At 46.9% G+C, this 21,897-nt stretch overlaps 1 protein-coding gene across 1 annotated transcript; it reads right to left on the bottom strand.

The window, feature by feature from the left end:
• Positions 1–551: 551 nt before the first annotated feature.
• On the bottom strand, positions 552–10,341 carry LOC121081396 (protein farnesyltransferase/geranylgeranyltransferase type-1 subunit alpha-like). The gene is made up of 9 exons (XM_040580414.1): positions 9,616–10,341; positions 8,447–8,532; positions 7,730–7,844; positions 6,787–6,891; positions 5,925–6,051; positions 5,380–5,528; positions 3,354–3,416; positions 2,676–2,847; positions 552–1,145 (listed from the first exon to the last, which is right to left on the bottom strand). Exons 1-9 carry the CDS (start codon positions 9,837–9,839, stop codon positions 1,026–1,028), a joined length of 1,161 nt encoding a protein of 386 aa, XP_040436348.1. The 5' UTR covers positions 9,840–10,341; the 3' UTR covers positions 552–1,025.
• Between the last annotated feature and the right edge of the window lie 11,556 nt (positions 10,342–21,897).

The raw sequence follows: 21,897 nt of genomic DNA on the forward strand, positions 1-21,897 counted from the left end.
CGCCCAACCAAAGCTTTCACATACTGTAGAAAGGGACACAGTTCCAGTAGTCCACCTTAACATTATGTCTGGGAACACAGTCTGGGGCATTCCCGCCTCTGGCAAAGGCAAACACACCTGTGGGACCGCTTTTGCTAATGGACCTGGGAGCACTTACTAGGTAATACGGAAGGATGGGGAAGTTTGATGTGTGCCTCAAGGGGATTTGATTTTGGGTGAAAACAGCCAATTAATTAAGTTGGGTGATGTTAATTGTTACACAGTATTGTATATTGTCATTTCTATACGCCTATTAGTACACCGAGTGCCTTGTGGTGCCATCTCTACCACTTTGGATTTGAACCCGAGTCCTTTTCAACTGCCACACCAATGAAGAATGACTTTGGTGAAACCGGACCAGGGCAGCTCTAATAGAATTAGAACTGCCTCCAAGACACAACAATCCAACAACTCATACCATCTTTCCCACCCGGACAGACTGTTACAACAGATGAAGCCCAATGTCACGGACTAAATGAACGCAGCGGACTTCAGAAGGATGGTCCATAGACTAAGGGAATGATATCCGTGTATTTATATTAAAAGACAGGAGATGTGGTTATGTATTGGAAAATGTTGCATGACATAAATGGTATGGAATAAGGGGTGGATACTGTCCTGGTTTTGGCTGGGATAAGGTTAATTGTCTTCTTAGTAAGTAGTGAAGTGTTGTGTTTTGGCTACGATGCGAGAACAATGTCATAGAACACTGATGGTTTTTAATTGTTGCTGGGTAACGTTTATGTTAATTCCAGGACTTTGCAGTTTCTCAGGCCTTGCCAGCCAGAGGGCTGGAGGGACACAAGAAACTGGGAGGGGGCACAGCTAGGACAGCTGACCTGAGCTAGCCAAAGAGGTATTCCATACCATGGGATGTCACGCTCAGTATACAAACTGGGGACTGGGGGTTGGCCGGCACCTGCTGATCATTCCTCGGGGGCTGGCCAGGCATCAGTCAGCAGGTGGTGAGCAGTTTTCTTCCAAGTTCAGTTACTGCTGTTTGTCTGTTCAGTGCCTGAGCTGTGCTTGTCCTTAAGGGACCTTCCAATATATCTCCAGTATTCCTTCCGGATGGTGTCTTTTTCTTTAGCCAGAATTTCACACAACTACGAAAGACAATTGAGACATTGGAGTGTTACACCAAAAGCTGATGGAATTCTTAATTATCTTTATAAAAACACAGGCAATATAGGATTAAGCTAGTATTAAAACACCTTCCTTAGCAACATTTGTTTTATTCACCAGTTGCAACTGTCCAGTGACCTCAAACCGGTATCAATTCCAATTGATAGTCAACCAGTCTGACACTGCACAAATCTCCCCAGTCCTACTTCAGTTGCAACTGCTTCCCCATGACTCCTTTCTGTGCCCACCACTTGTCATCTCTCCCAGGCTATTCAGCCTGCAGTACACTACAGCATACTTGTGACTTCCTGACAAACCTGACTGTCTTTCAGTGGTCCAGTAGCTGTAAACCGCTTCATTCAAAACAGCGGGGGAACATCCTGCTCTTAAATCTCCAGTACTGCCAATGGACTGACAGGAGGCATTTTGTTCATGGTTTTTCCCTCAGCATACTGTCCCAAAAGGATTCTCCATGCAAGTCAGTAACCTTCTCTCACGACATGTTAAAGCTGGTGCCGTACGATATTTCTACACATTCTGATTTGTTTTATTTCGACTTGGGTAAGCAGCGAGGCACAGAAGTCAACCCCACTCACAGGACATGCTGTGTAAAACGTATATGCTATGAACACTGTACAAGTCTTCTAGTCAATTCCCTTTGATAATGCAGATGGCATTGCCCTGGTCAGTGAATGAGAGTTGAGAAACAGGAGATTCCATGCCTAAATAGATGAAGAAATCAAACTCAGAGAAACAGTATAAAGGGACACCAAGCTGTGAGGTACAACTGCACTTACTTATACTCTGGTTGTAGAACACAACAAAGGAAAAGTGTTGACAAAGGAAAACATTGGAATACAGACTCCATGCGAGAACTGCAGCTCTAATTGCACTGTGTTCCAGTCTGTTCCACAGCGAATGAAAAGTAAAAGTAAAAAAGTAAAAAAGTAATGTAAAAACTACACTGCAAACCACACGAATCTCCCCAAATGTGCAGGTCAGGGAATACACAACATTGCTACAAGTCATTTATTCTCTGTAGGAAATGGTGCCTGACATTCCTCACAATGTCCCCAGTGCCTACTAGCCTTTAAGCTAATTCTGCCAGCTTTCTTGGAAAGACCTAAGAAGTGCAAAGGGACTTCAGATACAGATACTTGGAGCAAGATTCACTAGCCTGCAGGTAAGTGATTTTGGACTACAAAGTTAGCGTCAGAACCTCCTTGATTGTTCAAGTATCTCCTTTCTTCCGCAGGCAGTATTAGGAACCTTCCTTCACTACCAGGTGAAGAAAACTTACAGTGATTTTGTAACTGGCAAATTATTATTTACAGAAAAATTCATGAGACTCTTGGGATTATCTGGCTTTCAAGTTCAACTCTCCATAGAGCTCCTGAGATTGACAAATAACCTGCTCTAGTTATGAAAATCAATCTCATTTTGTCAGGATATAAACCAAGAGAGCAACAGATAGCATTCCTGAGAAGCAAACCCAACCTCTCAAAACGTACCTCCAATGCCTTGTTTAGTGTTTCTTCCTTGTTATCACACTGGTTCTCAAGCATATCTTCATATATGTCCACAAGAAAGGCAATCAGATACGGTGAACTGTGGCTAGGCTGTAAACTCAACAGCTGCTCTAACAGATTTGGATACTCAGAAAGACCACGATCCTGTAGAATCCTAGAACAGAGGTTAATGGGCTTGAAACGTAATGCTGGGAAATATGGTGTGAAGAATTCAACTTTGGTTATGACTCCTTTATTTAGAGATCAGTTTTGAAACAAGGGTGCAAACTCAAGTAAGGCAGAAAGTAAGCAGCATGCAGCAATAATGCAGCTTAATGTGGCAGTAGGCTAAATACAGGCACGCTCAACTGAGCAGAAATTAAGACTGAAAGCATGCTCACTGCTTCCTACTCTATGCTCTTGAACCCAGTAACATCACAGGCCAAGTTTTTAAAAGCATGCGAAGCACTTGCAATCTCCCGCAAGAACTACAGGGCCAGAAACTTAGCGGACAGTTACAGAGAAATTAGGTTGATGTATGAAGCCTTTGAGCAAGCTTTTGCCTCGCTGCTTAAGCCCACAGCACTAGAAGGAACAGCAACAAGCTCTTTCTAGTTAAGAGCTAGGCGTAAGACACTTTCTACAGATACTCTCTTTGCCCCACAGAGAAGAATACCTCACCCTTTTAAATAGTTCCAAGCGCTCTCATTATGTGGCACTGCTGTGATCATCTCAAGAGTGTATCTGTGAGAAAAAGACAATAGGTCAGGAACGCAGCCACTAACAATGCAGTTAGAAATTACTGGCATGTGCTCAGACACTCCCAAACACATCCTCTACTCTGATTCAGAGACTTTTTGCAGATCATCTCAACTGGGTCACAGATCAAAAATGCCTTGCAATACAATCACTGCCAGTCCCAGACCAACAGACACTGACAGAACTGTTTTAGATTCTGAAGTCTTCCATTTGCTGCATTTTATACAATAATGAAACAGTTCTTGAAATTATGAGCAATTGCACTAAGAAAAAACACGATACACTGTCCTGGTATGCTAAAGGAATAACTTGTGCCTTAATGCTCAGAAATGGCAAGGGGCTGAAAAGGGCTAGAGTAATTGAAGCCCAGGCTGAGCTATGTTTATATGAGTGCAAGATCATCTCAACTATGTACCTATTCAAAATGTTCTGTACCTGCTTGCAGAACCTTTTTCACGAGACTGTATTTGAGCAAACTGCAGAAAGGCAAAGCTTGAGCTTTCAGCTCACACAGCCTTCTGCAGCAGTTCTTTTAAAGTAACAATTAGGCAACTCCTCTGAAAGCAAAGCAACAAGAGACATTTGCCGTACGTTTGCAAAGCCACATTTCATCTTCACAAAACAGACTTTACCTTCTGCCCTTCACCAGTGTAATCATTCACCTGATTTTCAGAGACAACAAATACTGACAAAAAGTTCTATAAGCAATACAATACTGAAGAAGAAAAACCCCACAAACCCACAACTCTAAACCTTTTTTAACTTTCTGCAGTCACTATGGCTAAGACCGAGTTTATCAAGCAACAAGCAGCCCAGCTACAGTTCTACAATGACATCCCTGAAGTCTTAACCTTAGACAGTCTGATTCTTTAGATGGTATCTAATTAACTTGAACACAGCACCATGTATAAACAGATCAAGGGAGGATGTTTAGATCCGACCTCTGGAGAGAAAAAGCTGTAAATATCCGAGCCTAAGTCATAGAAATAGCTCAGATTTATTAATCTGCAGAGAAGTTATAGACTGGAAGAGAAGTACAACTTAGAGCAGTTTGCAAAGACAACCACAGAAGGCGATGAGGGTTGGGATCCTCTATGAACAATGTACCAATGGACCTATTCAGAGACCCAGTATTTCTTCTGAAGAGTAACTCCAAATAATTGCAGGAACTTCTCCTCATTGCTCCTTCGCTTTAGACAAACAGCTTCTCCTAACCGTCAATCCTGACCAGCGGTCCGAGATAAGAAAACCATAGCAGGAAGATTCCTTTACCACCATCAGCTGTAAAATAAATGTCTAGAGGCCCAGTTTGTCTTCAGTTACAAACATGCAGCTTTGAAACCGTTTCCAAAGCTCGCTGTCCTCCAAACCGGCCAACTCACAGAGACATTTGTTGTTGCACTGACCACAAACCCCTGAAAGCTCCTTTCTTTTTCCAGCTGTATCAAACTCCTCACAAAAGGCAATTCCTCTTCCTACAACCCACGCCCGTGTTATCTTTAAATCATTGTGGCTACTGTACTACTGAAACAGCAGTTTATTACAACACAGAGTGCCTCTCCTTCCAAGCTTTCTAGGGGTAGGACGTAAGACACTACTGAACAGCACAGCTCACGACATTTCCAGTGCCACACATCTGCAGGTCGTTCCACTACAGCTAGCTGACTATAGAAAGCCCAAAGTTTTGTTTGCACAATAAACTGGGTCAGAACACAGATTCATGAGAACGCCTTGCCCAGGGTAAGCATAGCTTGCTTCTGTACTGCTCAACAAGCCAGCAGTACTGAAGCAAGCTATATATGCACTAACACTTGATCTGCCATCCACGAGAGTGAGCCCAGAAACCGCAATAAAAGCAGGAAAGACAAGCCCACAGGGACTGTCTAAATATTCCTTTGCTTCCATATAATGGAGAATGCTTAATGCGAGCATGAAAAGCATTACTAACTGGACTTCTGTGTCTAGGACTACTGGATCATCATAGCCGACGGTGCTGAAAATTACGAAGTGTCGTTGGTTCCAAACCGAGTTGTTTCTCACATCTTCTCTCAAAAGCTGGTCTACATATTCTAGTTCATCGTCCCATAATTTGAACTCCTGTGGCAAGGGAAGGAAGAGACAATGTCACAATCCAAAGGTTTATATATTCTCCTTGCTCCTGAGGTCTCTGAACATTAGATACAGAGACTTTTTAAAAGAAATAAATTAAGGATGGGTGAACGAGGAACATGATACAAGGGTATTAGCTCTTCATTAAATTCACACACGGAACAGCAAGCAAACAAGAAAAGACCTTTCTGAACTTGCTTCTTAAAAGGCAAGTTTATAGCTAACCTCTACCACACATTTAAATACAACTGGTTTTCCCCCCTCAGCCTTAAGAAACAAAGTGCCAGATGGAATTCCGATTGTATTTAAGAAACCAAACTCTACAACCTGAGCAGGTTATTCAGTGAATCTCAGTGATTCTGAATACAATGTTGGATACGATACCCGAATAACCCACTGTCTGTGTTGCCATGCATGGTAATTTTTGGCATCTTGCTTAAGAATGTCAGCTACGAACTGAAGCTCTTCGGATGGATCCTGCAGCCACTCCACCAACACCCGTCTGTGATGCCTAAGGACGAGAGGAGAAAACTATTTTTAGAATAGTCTATAAAATTTTTTATGATGTGTGGTCTGTATTCAAACAGCATGTAACAACTGTACTACTCAGGAACAAAACACTAGTTAAACACTTCAAATCAAACGTACCAAAACACTTCAATTGTGTCTGAGATATATTTGACGCATACTTATCCTATAACAAATTCTAACTACGCATACACACTGGCCAATCACCTCCTTTTAGACAAGTTATGTTTACTTGAAGTAACATTCCCACTTTTAACACTCCTGGCCAAAGCCTTCAGCAGAATAGAATTTTCTAGTCCTATGTTATTTCTCTAGCAATAACAACCCTGCTGCTTTTCCTATTCCCCCCCAAAAAACAACAACAGGCAAGCAAACCCCAAGAGCCAATAAAAGAAAAAATAGTTATTTCTATTTGTCTTTTTGTTTGCCTTTTCATCAGTCATTTTTTTGGTCTGTCAGGCTTATTTTGACAGCTTAAAAATTGAAATGAAAACAAGACCTTTTTTGCATGTCATAATCACTTTTAGAACAAACTGCTAAAGAGGCCTTTGGCAGTGACGCAACTCCATGTAACTCCTCCACTACCGCCACTGCAGTAGATGCAGGCAGCAACTTTCAATAACTTTTAGCATCCATGATCACAAATTACTCTAGCCAATTTACAAAGCAAAAGTTACCTGCAAAAGTGTTAAGAACCGAGAGTAAAACATGATTTTACCACACTTGGTAGTTCTTTGGCTGATCTTCAATGATAGCTGTAATATACTTCAGTTCCTCATGAAGATCCTTTCCCAAAGACTGCAGGAGGACTCTCCGGAAATGCCTGTGTAAAAGTCAAGCATTCAGACACTGCAACAGGGCTCTCCTAAAATTCACAGAGAGGAACACAGAATAAACTTGGTTCACAGTTTTTCTAACAAATAATGAGTTAAAAAGACTGCAAAAAACTAAACCACATATCCAGGTCTGCTGAAGGCCATTCCATTATCAAACAGGGGAGAACTGGAATACAACTGGTTAAACCAGCATGTTATCTAAGTTCACAGCAATCCTGTTTCAAATGAACCTCTGCCAAGCCACAGGAGTCTTATCATCATGGAAACCATGAATTATGCGCTAAAGAAACGTAAACTTTCTGACCTCATGCAAGTTAGTCAAATAAAGACATACAAAGAGGTAGCTGTTGGCATAAACATGTTACAGGGCCCTGCTCTGAACATCCAAAATTCACTGTTTATTCATTATCTAAATGAACACTAACCTAAAATGCACCATTTAGTAAGTATACAGTTATTTCGCAGGAAACGGCAGCTATCGTGCTTTTATGCCTCTTCTTGGAGTCAACAGAGGCCATCTTCAGCATTTTGCCAAGGCTGTGTCATCAGGTAAGCAACCTAATGTTAAACATCAAAGTTCCTTTTGTGGCTAATCGTGATCTTGATTGATAATATCCTCTAAGCCAAATGAAAGAAAACCACTGAATCAAAATAAGACATGGAAAACACTGAACAAAGACTTTCTTCAGAAGCTCACTGGAAGTCTACACTAGTCCTCTGCATGAACTCAACTAGTCATATGCTGATCAGACTAACAAAATTATAAAACACGTAAGAGGTCAGCAATCAAAGGACAACAGAAATAATCCCAAGATTATCAGTTACCATGCTGTGTAGTTTGCAGCATTTAACTCAATGGCATCTGCTGTTAACTTGAAAGCTCTTTCGCTTCTCTCATCCCGCTGCAGAACCGCCCGGAAGTAATCATAGACGTCTTGAACTAAATAGATAACAGCATCTTATTGAAGGCTATAAGACAACTGCCTGATTAGCGTATAAGGTTAATAATCCTTTGATACTACTTCCTATTTTGTGGACTTTATAAATGTTAAAATGACAGCTACAGATTGGTCTAACAGCACTATTGATGGAAAGTTCTAAACGATACCAGCATACCCAAAGCCTACAAAAATATCTTAAAAATACACCATCCAAACCATACGCAAAACCATCAGAAAAACGCCTTGCTGCTTACTCACATTACTTCCCCAGATGCACGACCTTCATATGTCTGTCTGTCTTCCACTTGTGGGCTAGAAAGGCCTTATTATGTGAACCAGCCAATCTGCTGTATTGCCTCTCAAGCCATATGAGTTTAAAATAAAACCTTGGCTATTCACATCTCAGATGAAGATTCAACTTCAGAGACGCTTGGTGAAAACAGCACACACAACCACCGTAACAGGATAAATATTGATTTTTCCAGTGTACTCCTCTAGAAAACATATTACCCAAAACAGGAAGTTTCGCTTTCACACCACCAAGGACCGATATCAATTCGACCGCCTTTGGTTTTCAGTGCAGAATGTATTTAAAACTTACATTTTTTACTGTAGATGATCTGAACAACAGGATTTGGCCCGTCGTTCTGAGGGATAGGTTCAATATCGGCCCATTCCTTCCTGACCCTGTAAATACAGGTTTTTGTCTTTTCAGTGCTTCCAAGAAGCAAAAAAGGCAAAGCTACATGCAGAGATCTACGTCCAGTAACACACCCCTGTTCCCACCGGTCCCCGTTATTATCACTGTATTAGTGCCTGTTGCACAGACCAGCATGAACTCGAGGAAAGGAGGCCCCGACACAGGCGACCACATGAAAATTCAGTCACAAGGTCGCCTGGCGGAGGACGGCCCCAGCTGCCCCGCGGTGACTCGGGTACGAGCGGATCGCGGCGCTCGCAGCGCCGAGCGGCTGCTGAGGCTTCCCACTCCAGCCGCCGGCACCGCCGCCTGAACAGTGCACGCTGTACCGCTCATCTAAAGGATGACGCAACTATGTTTAGTTAAAGTCGGGAGATGTCCAAGGGCCCTTACTGCCACACGACGGATGCACAGACTGCTAAGTCTTAGATTCCTGTTGTACATGCAACGCGGCGAAGATGGAGGCTTCGAACATGGCCGCTAAGGAACAGAGTCTGCGTAGAGACAACTCTTCCAGGACACTGCGCAGGCACGAGATATGTTCATGTTGTTAACGTGAAGATAGACTAGGCCCTTGAATGGAATGTGCCAATTGTCCAGGTGTGAGAGATGTTAAGGTGTTCCCGGAAAGTTAATGAATAGACACGAGTGACTTGTATAAAGAGGGGCTGAAAGGTCCCCTCGGTGTGCATGCCTTTGGTGGAGCGATCCCCCCTGCACCCAGCGCTGCCGGATAAAGATAACCTCCGCTCGCTCGAATATTGGGGACCGATTCTTCAAATCACCACCCAGCCCTGCCCTGCCCCGCCCGCCGCCGCCGCCGCAGCCCTGCCCGCCGCCCCGCCCCGGCCCGGCCCGGCCCTGCCCTGCCCTGCCCGCCGCCGTCCCGCTCAGCCTCTCCTCCCCCTCCTCCGCCCGCCCGCGGGGCCGGCCCTGCACGGACAGTAGCCGGCCCTCTCCTCCCGCCGCCCCAGCAGCGGGGGCGGCTGCCACGGCCGTGGCGAGAGCGAGGCTCCGCGCCGCCGCAGCCCCATCCCGGCCGGCCGAGGGCTGCGCTGTCGCGGCCGTACCTGTAGGGCACGTAGCCGGCGTCCTCCCTCGCATCCGCTTCCTCCAGCAGCTGCCCGAAGCCGCCCTCCGGCTCCCCGCCGTTCTTCTCCGGCTGCAGCTCCGCCGCCGCCGGCCTTGCCGCCGGGCCCGCTGCCGCCATCGCCCCGCCGCCGCTTCCGGGGCCTGGTGAAACCAGAGAGGCGGGCGCCGCGGCGGAGGGCAGAGCGGCCGCGTGGCTCTCCATCGCCCCCGCCTGGGATGGAGGGCAGGGGGCTGCGCGGCCGGGACCGCGGCGCGCCGGGCGGGCGGGACGGCTGCCCCCCGACCAGTAACCGGTACCGGCAGCGCCCGGGGGCCGCGCCGAGAGTATTAATTCGCGGCTCTGCTCATTAATCGTCGGGAACGTACCGGAGGAGGCGGCGGGAGGCGAGCCGGCGCCCGGCTCTGGCGTGCTCCAGTTTGCTCCTCCCCTTCCACCGTCCCCTGACGGAAACGTGAGGGACCGGCGGGGCCAGCGCTGGTGGCGCCCCAGCCCGGGGTAACGCTGACCGGTTGTTCGGGTGGCGGCTGGCTGTGCTACGGCGCCGCGTGCCCGGCAGTCGCTGCTCTAAGCTAGAACCTGCGACACCAGCAGCGGAGGCGTTCCCCCTGCCCGCAGCAGCGTATTTCCTGCGAGACCCCACCCCACCGCAGCACCGGGGCCTGCCGGCGCAAGGCCCAGACTAGGCCCTGGGGCCAGCGGCGCCGGGCGGGCGCGGTGGGAGCTCTGGGTGACGCTGCTGCAGTTGCTGAGGTGGGGACTTAGAGCCGCGAACAGCACGTCCCCGGCACTGCTGCTGCGCAGGTGCTGCGGGCATGGTGATCGGCGTTTCCTCCCCGCCCCGTGGAAACGCACACACCGGCACCGCTTTAGAGTTGAACCGGGGGATCTGGTCTCCGTAACAGGTGGCAGTAAGAGGAGGCTTTGAAACAGCCAGTTGTAACTGGCGCGTGAGATGGGGTAAGGCAGGAGATGTCCTGAAGTGCTGTTGGTCAGCAGGGCAAAGTAGCCGAACTGAAGCTACTCGTTAGGAAAAGCGGCTGACCCAGCGTTGCAGGTTCATAACCCAGGGCCTGCTGAGACGCTTTAGAGAGGGGAGGGTTAACGACAGCCAGAGCACACGTGTAGTAAGGGCCATGTGCACACCTGCATCGGTGCTGTATGTTCAGGGAGGTGGGAAACTGTTCCGTGTGTGGTGGGCAGGGTTGAAGTCTTTAATTTTGGGGTGCTTAAATTGAAAGGGCGGTAGGTGTGTCCGCGCGTTGCAGTGACTTTGTGGAAAGAAGAATGGTGCCAGAGCAGCAGTGAGGGAGTGCGGAGGCATGGCTGCAAATTGAAACGCAAGGTGCGGGGCGAGGGAGAATTGGGCCTGCGGGTGGTTATTCTGTCACTTGAGCGGTGTTGTTTCCTTTGGGAAGTTGCTTGACCTCTGCGCTTTCCTTGCCTCTCTGCCTTTTTTCCTGGCCTTTCTGTTTTAATGGTGCAGTTGGAGACTTCATTTGTTTCTGCCAGGATGTTCATCCAGTAACTGGAGTGCCTAGTTTGGTTGGTGCCCCTGGGTATTACAGTAATATAGACTACAGTAACATCATAGTGGAGGGGAAACCCCAGAACAACCTAGTGGAAGGCTGCTTTGGGCTGTAAGACTATGAATAGAACAGAAACGAAATGGAGAAAGACGTCCCTAGAGGCAGAGAGGATATCCAGCAGTACCTAGGTGAAAGAAAAAAGTTAGAAAATGCAGAACATTCTAAAAAAAAAGAGAAAGAACCAAGATGGGCCTAAAAAGAAACAAGGTGTATTAAAAATGTGCACATACGAATGACAGAAACCTCAAAAGAGTAAATACTGTTTTGTAAGAGGCAGAGCAGATGAGAAAGTCACTGTTCCTGACCTGCAGAGTCAAAGGTTGCATTGCGAGTTCATTAGATTCCAAAAGCTCTCCAGGGGCAAAGGGCACTTGAGGCACAGGTCTTGAAGAAATCTGGGTTTATCAGCTCTGCTGTTTGAGCAACTATTTGGATTTTTTGGTCAAGTTTTGCCCAGAACTAACATGTAATGAATGACCTGCCATCGCCGTTGCTTATCATCTTGACCAGCTATTTAACATGCGTTACAGGCAAGCCAGACCCTGCGGTATCAGCTTATTTCCTCAGAGCGGCATAGCAGGACAAGAAACAAAAGTGGGCTTCTGCGATGCCCACCACTGGATGGAGCTGGTCCAAGAATAGCTTGCTGACGGCATGGGTAGTCCAGCAGACAGGATAGCTATCCCTCTGCCCTCGGGACTAGGTTCTGCATTCTGTCTGAACCTGTGTGTTGTTGGGGTCTGTGGACTCCTTCTAAAGGCTTGAGGAATGGTAACTGAGAAAAAGCAAGCTATTTCAGGAAGCTGAAGCATGTTACAAACAAGTCGTGTCATTAATGAGAGCAACTTGGAAGTCTGCCAACTCGGGAAGCTTGAAACCCATGAGTATAACTGAGTTTTAAAATGACGGACCAGACCAAAAAACCCATTGGGATCACAGCATATCCTTCCATAAACTGTACCAGGCTTCTTTCTGATCTGCCTCCAACCCCTCCATTTAATTTACTGAACTACACTCCTGTTGTGGCATGCCAGCGTCAGTCCGCTCAGCCTCAAGGCACACTGAAAGCCTTAGTCAGGCCTGCAAAGGCAGGATTCTTGCCTTAGCCTGGATCTGCTTTACAACATACGGCTGGTTCATAATCAGTGGAAAGTGTTCATGTTACAGATCTAGTACCTGTGACGACACTTCACAGAGAATGTTGACACCCCACTTGAAGCTTCTGCTTAAAACTGTGTCTCCAGCAGCTAGGACCTTTGAGAAGAAGCAACAAATCGGATGAGACCCGTGATGAAGCACAAAGAGCGGAGGATAAATAAATCCGTCATGTCCCAGCACTGCAGTGTCAGTTACTAGTTTGTGTCTTGGGAGGAGCCTGGTAGCTCAGAGAGAAATCAGAGCTCTGTGGTGCAGTATGTGCAGCAATAGGTGGGCACTGCTCCAAATGGGCTGCAGGCAAGCGTAGCTATGGAGGAAAGGGCACAGAGCCAGCATGGCAGGGGTCATTTAAACTGCCGCAGAGGACTGGATTCGGGTTGTCTAGTGGGTACCCTGCTGAGCCTCTCAGGAAGGCTGCAGGCATGACCTGCTGTAGAGTAAGGAGATGAGTTGTGTGCATAACGTCTTCGTGATTTCTATCACTCATGCGTTTCAACTGAGGCACATCGGGTGTTCCCTCTGCCTCCTCTGGGATTCTTCCTCCCTCCGCTCCCCCGGGTGAGCACCCCCTTGCACCCCCCTGCCCGCCACATCTGGGTCAGAAGCAGCAGATATGGTGCTTTCCAATGATTGTGTATAAATACAAGTACATGTGAAGAACCGTGGAGGTATCAAATATCTCTGTGTTGATACAGTTGTCTCTGAATGACATACACGCGTTATAAATACAAACATTTGGTTCTTGCGTCTGTACTGGGTGGAAGAATATTGGCTCTGCTGTCAGCCAGCAGCACCACCCTTTCAGAGTTAGGTACCCTTCACCACAAACAGCAAATGTCAAAACCTGCATAAAGAGGGCCCAACCTCTGGAAGCGCCGGGCTGGCTGACAGGACTGTTTCCTGATCGCTGCGCACTGCCGTGCGGAGATGCCTCGGCAAGGCAGGGAGCGAGGCATGGTCTCTGGTCTCGGACGGGATGCCCGCCGCAGCTCCGCGCCCGAGGGATGAAGGATGCGCTTCCTCCCGGCAGCCGGAGCCGGCTCTCCGGGCGCTAGGGGGGTCTTCCTGGCTGCCATGACTCATTTCTTTTTTTGACAGCCCCCTGGCTCGGTGCAGTCGAAGCCCTTGTCAGGGTAGCACCAGCTAAGATAACGGCACTGATGCAAAAAACATAAAAGCGCAGAAAGAGCAGTTACGCTGACAGCGACAGGCCCCGGAGAATGCCGGGTTTATTTCGCGTGCGTGTGTGACAGAGGGGTCATGCAGCGCGAGACGTGCAGCAGGAGCAGTCGGGCGGGGTGGAGGCGACGGCGCTCCCAGGCCGATTAGCCCTCTGCGTTCCGTGTTCAGGGCCCTGAGGACCCCCAAAAGAGCCGCTCCCCCCGCCCCCGGCTGGCAGCGCGGTGGGCGGAGGGAGCCGCAGGTCCGCGCCGCCCCGCCGCGGGGCCCCGCTTCGCGCTCGCCCAGCCCCCGCCCCGCCGCCCGCCCCGCACCGGGTGGGTGCACAAACCGAAAGTGAAAAAACAAGCCAAGAACTACCCCAAAGCCCCTCAAACCCAGCCGGGGCGGGACGGCGGCGAGGCGGGAGGAGTTCGGCGGGGTGAGTACAGCGGGGCGCCCGGCCGGGGCCGGCGGGGCGGGAGGGGCGGCGTGGGGGGCAGGCGCAGCCCCGGCTGGGATGCTGAGCCCGCAGGGATGCAGCGAGCGGGGCTGGCGGGAGAGGCGGCAGGGAGAGCTGGTGGGAAGTTCGGAAGGACTTGAGGGGAGCTGCTGCTTCCGCAGGACAGGCGGGAGCGGTGATTTATGCTTCTTCCCTCCAGCCCACAAGGCGTCCGCTCGGCCTGGCCGAGGTGGGAGAACGCTGTGAACTCACCTTTGCCAGCAGAGTTGGGACAGGACGGAGCCTTGTGCGGCCCATCCCAAGCACGGAGCGCATCGGCCCGCTGGTTAAAAGTACCGAGTGCTGGGCGCTGCAAATGCAAGAATGAAGCCGTGACACTGCGCAATCCCCTGGGGCAGCTGGTACAGCATACCCATGGCGTGGGCAGTTCCCCTTCTGGAGGAATACCTGAAAATGGAATGATCACTACAACTTTTTTCCACAGGGTAGGCAGTCGGGGAGCGTTCAGTGGGTCATCGGAGTCTTACTTTTTGCCGTGTGCAGGGTAGGACGCGTGGTATTAGAGATACTGTTCTGCTCCAGGGTGTGCCTTGAGTAGATCTTGCCAATACAGCTGTGCACAGAATTCAGCCCCTTCCCCTCCTGGTGCCCCATTTTAGCTACAATGCAGGAGGCACAGAAGATACGAGGGGTTTATAAAAGATCCCACCTGACGTGAAAAGCGCTCAGCTGGCAGCTGTGCACTTTCATGCCCACACAAAACCTTCAAAAACTCTGTCCTGTGCAGAGCAGAACTCTCACAGCATAGTTTAGTGTGAGGTTTTACTAAAAGGCTTTTCTGACGGTTGATGGGAAGATATGAACTCACATTGTGGTGGAGACAGAAACAGGATCTTTTTTGTTTTCCCTCTGGCTTCCAGCACCACAGAGGTAGTAGCTTGGCAGGCAGTAGTTTTGGGACCTGTCCCGTTTTGTCAGGTTTTTGGAAATTTGTGAGTGGGATTAGGATGGGGGGAGATCTGGCAGGTGCACACACATGGGGACAATACAATGATATACGACTTACTTTCATAGAAACCCAGCCTGAACTACATGAGGCATGTCTCTGAAAGAGATGAGTTATAACAGTTTATTAAGCATTTTTTGTGTGTGTCTTTCTGCTTTCTGAGCTTTCAGAATGCCCACGTTTTTAACCTTTACTCCTCTACATTGAGAAATAAAGTCTTATCTTTCTCCCAAGTTCTTTTTTTTTTTTTTTTTTTTTTTTTAATGACAAAGCTGGAATTTGCACCTACTCCTGTTGCCAGGAGTTAGGATTTTCACACAGCAACATCCAGCATGCAGCAAAACACCGTGAAAGCTAAAAAAAACCAGTGGATAAGGAAGAGTTCCATCTTTCTCCTTCTTCACTGAAGTCCTCAGTCCTGCTTCCTGATGAGCAATGCAACCTCTTTTGGACCTGCAACAGCACGCTGGATTTCCCCAGTTAGGCCTTAGTCCTCCCCTAACTTCCAAGAAGCAGGAGTCCTTCAACCCATCTTTACAGAAATAGTCTGCAATGGCTGGCACTTCATTACAGAGGGACCAGAGAAACTTACCGTAACACGCCTGGCTTTAGGGGACCGAAACTGCCCAACTTGTGAAGGTGCGTGAGTGTAGTACTCTGATGGGAGACGTGTCTCCAAAGGGTGTAAACTGGCCTCAAAACCCATGCTTCCAAGGAGAGGGGTGTAGTCACACAGTTATTTTAGAACACCAGGACTCAACAGGGTCAGAGGAGACATCATTTTAGTTAGTGAACAATTGCTTTCCCGTTAACACCAACAGTTGTTAATGAATATGACAATTTAACCCCTCCCGGGATACTTGTGTTTGAACCCTCTGTGGTGCTATGTATTGACTTACCAAGCAGCTGCTCTTCCATGCTTAATTAGCAGGTGTGAAATTAGTGATGTTGCATGGAGAAAGAGTTGTCCTAATGACAGCTCTGCTTGCCCAGGTAGCCAGTGTCAGGGAACTTGGGGTGAATTTTGCGTTGCCATCTAGTGATCCACATCCGCTTCCCCTGCTGCACAGCAGCAGGAAAATGACAGAGATTTTAATTCCCCAAGGCTGAAATTTTAGGTAGACTTACATCCCATGGCTTCTTGAGGAACAGCGATGGGTGACACATGTAATGGAGCACAGAGTCCTAGCCCCAAGGACATCTAGACATCCTGAGGTGGGTTTCCTAGCTGAATTTGGTGAGGCTTCTATTATTAGCTCTTCATGCAAAGTACTTACAGAAACCTAACTAAGTGCATACACCCTTGATTTTGGTAGCTTTGTCCTGACCCTTCACATGCCCACACTTGTGAGCCTCTTTACATACTACTTTTTTTTTTTTTAAAATACATATTTGTTTTTCCTTTTAAGCAAATTCAGGGCCTGCCCTGGCTGCAGAGTTAAGGTATTGTTTTCAGAGTGGGCACAGGGAGGCCCGGAACTTGTACATGTCCTTCTCTCAGCAGTGTCAACAGCATCGCTTCTCATCCAGGAACAGGATCCTAATTTTCATTATCTTGTGTCCGAAGGGTGTATGTTCTTAAACCAAATGGTGCATTAAGATGAAAGGATGCTAAGAGCAGAGAAAGGAAGAACAGACAAAACAACTGGCAGTTTTATACTGTGAGTTGAGCACTTAAGCATTAGGTAACATATTGTGGAGAAAAACACATTATTGTCTACTTCAGAGATTTCTAGTCTCTGCATCAGACTTCATGCACTTTTCACCTGTGTTGAGTAGGCACCCGTACCGAGTGTACTCATGTAAACATACACAGAGTACTTTAAAATGGCAGTGTTATTCATGTCCAGAATTATACAGAACAGTCAGACTGCTGGACGAGGATTCTGGAAAGGACCTGTTATGGGACAAAAATAATGTAGTTTTTACATTCAAGTGTAATTTTTTTATCTTTGCTGTTAGAATATATTGTACCAAAAGCTTGACATTACAGCCTTAAAGGGAGAGAAAGTGTTTTCACTTGGAGATATTTAATAGAGATGGTTATTTAAAGGAAAAACTAAATACTGAAAGATATTTGACTTCTATGAACCAGAAGTAAAATGCTGTACTGCCAAATTAACAGGCTTGCCAGAACTCAGCCAAACATCATCTTACCCAAGTTTTCCAAATCAATCTGCCTTAAGCAGAAGATACACTAGGGAAACATGCTGCCAACCCAAAAGACACAGGGGTAATCACTGACTAAGGCCAGCCTTGGAATAGAAAGTGCAAAGCACACACCTTATCCCACAATGTCAGGAACGTGCATAAGGCACTGGTGTTCAGAAAAGGGCATGAGCTAGACTCAGGAGCTTTGTTCATATTATTGCATCCACCATGCCATATCTGGGGTAACATCTGAGACGTGTCTCAAGGTGTTCATAAAGAAATTCTCTCCCTATTCACGTGCACAGGGCAAGAAAACCACAGCTGCAGTGTCTCCCCTGCCTATTTTGAACTTGCATATAGGCAAGTCCACTAGCACTTGCAAAGCCTTTGTTTGACCCCACGAGGGACGACTCCACACCATCACTTAACGTTGTTCCCTTACCCCTTTGCTGGCTTTAAGGCATTTTGTGCTCTTGTAGGGGCCCGTATCTCCTTAAGCTCCTTGTCACCACTGGACTGCATGAATTGCCTGCTAGCACTTGAACAGAAGTGTTTTGTGTGGTGTGAGTGATTAAAAACCTTGCTGCTTCCCTGCTGGAGGATCCTGCTCCCACAGAAGGTCCAGCTAAGCAGCATGCTCCTAATCTGCCTCAGCACAGACAGACAGCAACAGACAGAAGCATTCTGTGCTCGCCGAGGTGGTTTTGTACTGCGTAGATTAGGAAGGACTCGCATGCTGTTTGTCAGCCGAGTTGCGGAGACAGTAAGATAGAAGTCAGTACCAGCTTAGGCAGACACAGCTATACCAAGGCAAGTACATCAGCCTCTGACGAAAGCAGTCATAGGAAATTATTTCCCATGCTCCGTACTCCACTGAATGTTTCAATTACACTGATTTACAAGGGACAGTTGTGCCAGCACATTTTCCCCTTTAGGCACAGCTCTTCAGTAATAAAATTGTACACGAGTCACATTGCTAACACACAATCAGTAACAACAGTAAGTTTCCTTGTAGAGATGAGCCCCTTATGACAAATTGTCCGGTGTTTCCACTGATAATAGGTAGGTAGTGTTTGCAGCTTAAAGTCATCTAACACTTACTGTAAGATTCTTCTCTCTGTAGCTCATACATTTTGTCAGGCTCCCACCTCCATGAGAAAGATTCTGTCTCAGACACATTTTAAAATGAAAATCTTGGTAGCCGCAGTTGCAAACTAGCTGGGCAGCCTGTCTTCCCAGCTCTGACAGCACCGTATTGCTGAGTGTGGCTGACTATCGCAGAACTGAGGTGCCTTTTGAAAAGAACTGTAGAGCTTAGAGCTTCTTTGCAATCCAGATGACAGCAAGCATAAACATTTGAAAGAAACCCTGAAAATTTCTGTTAAAACATAATGACCTTTCCCCCCCCCTCCCCCCCGAACTCTAGTCTCCAGCATGTTTTCTTAGGATTTGCATGATTTGTTTGGTCAGACATCTGTTTTACAGAAGATATTTTTCTGCTAGAGTACATATCTGGTTATTACTTCACTGGTAAACTCAGAAGTGCCAACACCTTTGCAAGTATCACTGTGCTTGTATAACCAGTATAAAGCGCTATTAACCTTGTCAGTAGATGACTCTCTACATCTAGACATTTTCAAGAATGAGAAGGCTGTAGGTTGGCCACATCGTGAGAAAATAGTCTGAGTCTTGTCAGAAGATCCCACCGTTCTTGACACAGAACCACAACAGGGGTAAATCTTGGTATTTCCTCAGACCACAAGTGACCAGGATCACATCCCAAAATACACTGTCCCAGTGGACACTGTTCATCATCTCACCCTGGGATGAGTTATTTTCAGTGAAATTCATGCCAGTGTCTATAAAGAATACTCAGCCTTATTCCACGTACCGTCTCAATTTTGTTTACGAAAGATACAGGAACTTAATAACACTATATGCAGAGGCGCAACTCTCTTCCCTCTTCGTTGATGACATTTATTTTAAGGATTGCATTTGTCTGTTTTCTCTCTCTGAGCTTTCTTGACTGGCTGCGGCAAATATATTACTTTGTCCTGAAGACCTTGAACATCCTGTCTGCTCAGTACTCCGTATTTAGTGTAGTTTCAAACAGGAACAATTTGTGGGGGTAGAAATGTATACTTTTTGTTCTATGCTGGAGCGTCAAATGTGGTTTAAAAAAAAAGCAGGTAACAAATCTCCAAGAGTCTGAACTTCATGTCCATTTTAAATGGTTGTGGTCACGTGTTTTCTCTACTGCTGGGGAAGTGGCAAAAACATGAAAAAATTACGCAGCTTTCATTTATTAATTCCATTCCCCATGAGTTGTTTTAGATTTAAAGAATGCATTGCATTAATGTATTTCAAGTGTCTAAAACAATCTCCACTACAGTTTAATTACAGCAGCAGATTTTAATGTTTAGTATCAGACAGACTGTTCATATTATGACATAAATACTAGTATTTATTCCCTTTATGATTATCTCCAAGAAAATACTTCCTATCACAAAGCACTCTATGCTAAGAACACAGTTTACAATAGCCATCGACTGAAATCAGGGCAGATGCAGCAGTTTTCTTGTACAGGCACACGCACCCTTTGCAGTTCTGTACTGAAGATGTCTTCTCTCTTTCACAAAGGGGAGCAAAAATACTTTTTGGCTGAATATATGCATGGAAAAAGATACAAAAACCCTACAGGAGCCACAGGGTTAAGACATTTAATGCAAAAAGGTCCCCAATAAACCCATTCCTTCCCTTCCAGTTCAATGAAGATACGTAACATTACCAGTTAGTTATAATCTGTTCTGTCCTATGACTTCAGTTTGGTCTGGTTACAAAGGGTGAAAAAAAAAATATATTCAGATTTTCAGCTGTCTGAACAGAACTCCAAGAAAAAAATAAGCGGATCTTCTAGGGTCCTCAAAGCATTTTTCCTAACTGTGCAGATAGGAATTCAAGGCTCCTAAATTCATCAAGTGCATGGAAAGTTTCTGGGATGAGAATATTCCAGTGCAAGACACCTCAATACAAGAGAAACTATTGTCCCTAAAAAGGGGTATTTTATCTCAATTAGCATCTGAGAAGAACAGACTATGCACATTAAAGACCCAAAGAAACACACTAAAAAATTTCAAATGCTTTAAGTTGGTTTTATTACAAAATTACACTTGGTGATAGTTGCATACAATAGTATGTGCTGTCAGTGTTGTGTAGCTGCTCCCACATAAAGCAACAACTGCAGCACCTGCTTGCACTAACCAGAAGTAGGTTACTTTAGTAGCTAAGTTACCTGCAGTCATTACTGCTGCATCTGATGTGACCGTGTTAGGAACCACAAGTGGGTAAACCGAGGCATGAGAAATTGGTTTTGTGCCTTATAAACTGCAGGTATAGCTTTATGTATTTATTTCAGGAAATTAACCCTTTACTGGTGCATTTCTGTAATTAAGCCTTAATGCATGTCTTGACTGCAGCTGGCTACCACCAGCAGCAGCAGTGACCCGAGACTATTACCACTGCACTCTTTCATTGCAATACCGCTTTACTAGGGGAATACTACACCGGATTTTAAACTAGTTGATGGCCCTACTTAGTGCTGCTTTCATTTACGTGCAGTATGTGTTGTGCTGTTTGTCCTCCTTGAGACTTGGGCTAAAGCCATCCCAGTGTAGTACTGCGCAGCGTTGGTTTATATGCGATGGACTCGTGGGCCGTAACACCGTGCCCTGCGCACTCGGCGGTGGTGTCGCCCCTGTGGGTCGGGCGGCCCCTGGCGGCAAATGCCAGCAACTGCACCTCTGGCTTCCCTTTTCCTGGGAGCCGGCCTATGGGCGGGATCCCAGCCTCCTCCTTCCCCCCGGGGCCAATTACCGAAAAATTTAGGGGTTTTGGAAATTCTGAGTACCTTTGGTCCGTTGGATGCACCACAGCGCGGGTCGTGGCCCTGCTTGCTAGGAACACTGAATGGGGTTTGCACCTCCTGGACCTGGTGGAGATTTAAGCAACTAATTCTAACTACTAACCTCGTGGCTACTCCAGCTCCCACGTGGCTGCTCTAGCTCCCGCGGCAGTGTCAGTATCCGTGGCGCCTATACTGAAGGAGAAGTACAGATTCTATATATGAAGAAGAAATGGAAACGGAAAGCAGCTCATTTTGTAAAGGGGGAGGATGAAGCAGGGCCATGACAGGATCAGGATGAACGCAGCGAACAGAACAACAGTTAACCTCCCGATTTCTATTTCTGAATGAACAGCGGGATATGCAGAAAGATTAGGCCTGTCAATCAGGTGAACACCTTATCGCCTGGTTACTTCGATGCTAGAATAACAGGGCTAATACTATAGAATTGGAGGGTAGGGAAGCCAAGCAGCTGGGATCACTTTCTAAAGAAGGAGACGTTGACAGGGCATGCAAAAGGAATGCAAGCCCTCAGCCTCTGGAAGTGACTCCTGTCAAATGTTAAGGTACCCCTACAAGGAGGGTACCACACGTCACTCAGGCAAGTGGACTGCAACAGAGAACCGGACACTCAAGGGAACTACCTGTGAAAGACATGACTTCTTATAACCAGGATGATACATGGTCACCCATGGATCCTGGCAAAGTCCTTATGCACGCCGCCCATGTGACAGAAACTGGTACAGAGCAGACCATCATCATGTGCCAACTCACTGGCAACAAGGAGTTGAAAAGACGATGCACCAATGGTGGATGAAGTTATGAAGATAGCAGCT

Source organism: Falco naumanni, chromosome Z (assembly GCF_017639655.2).
Source record: "Falco naumanni isolate bFalNau1 chromosome Z, bFalNau1.pat, whole genome shotgun sequence".
Classification (NCBI taxonomy): Eukaryota; Metazoa; Chordata; class Aves; order Falconiformes; family Falconidae; genus Falco; species Falco naumanni.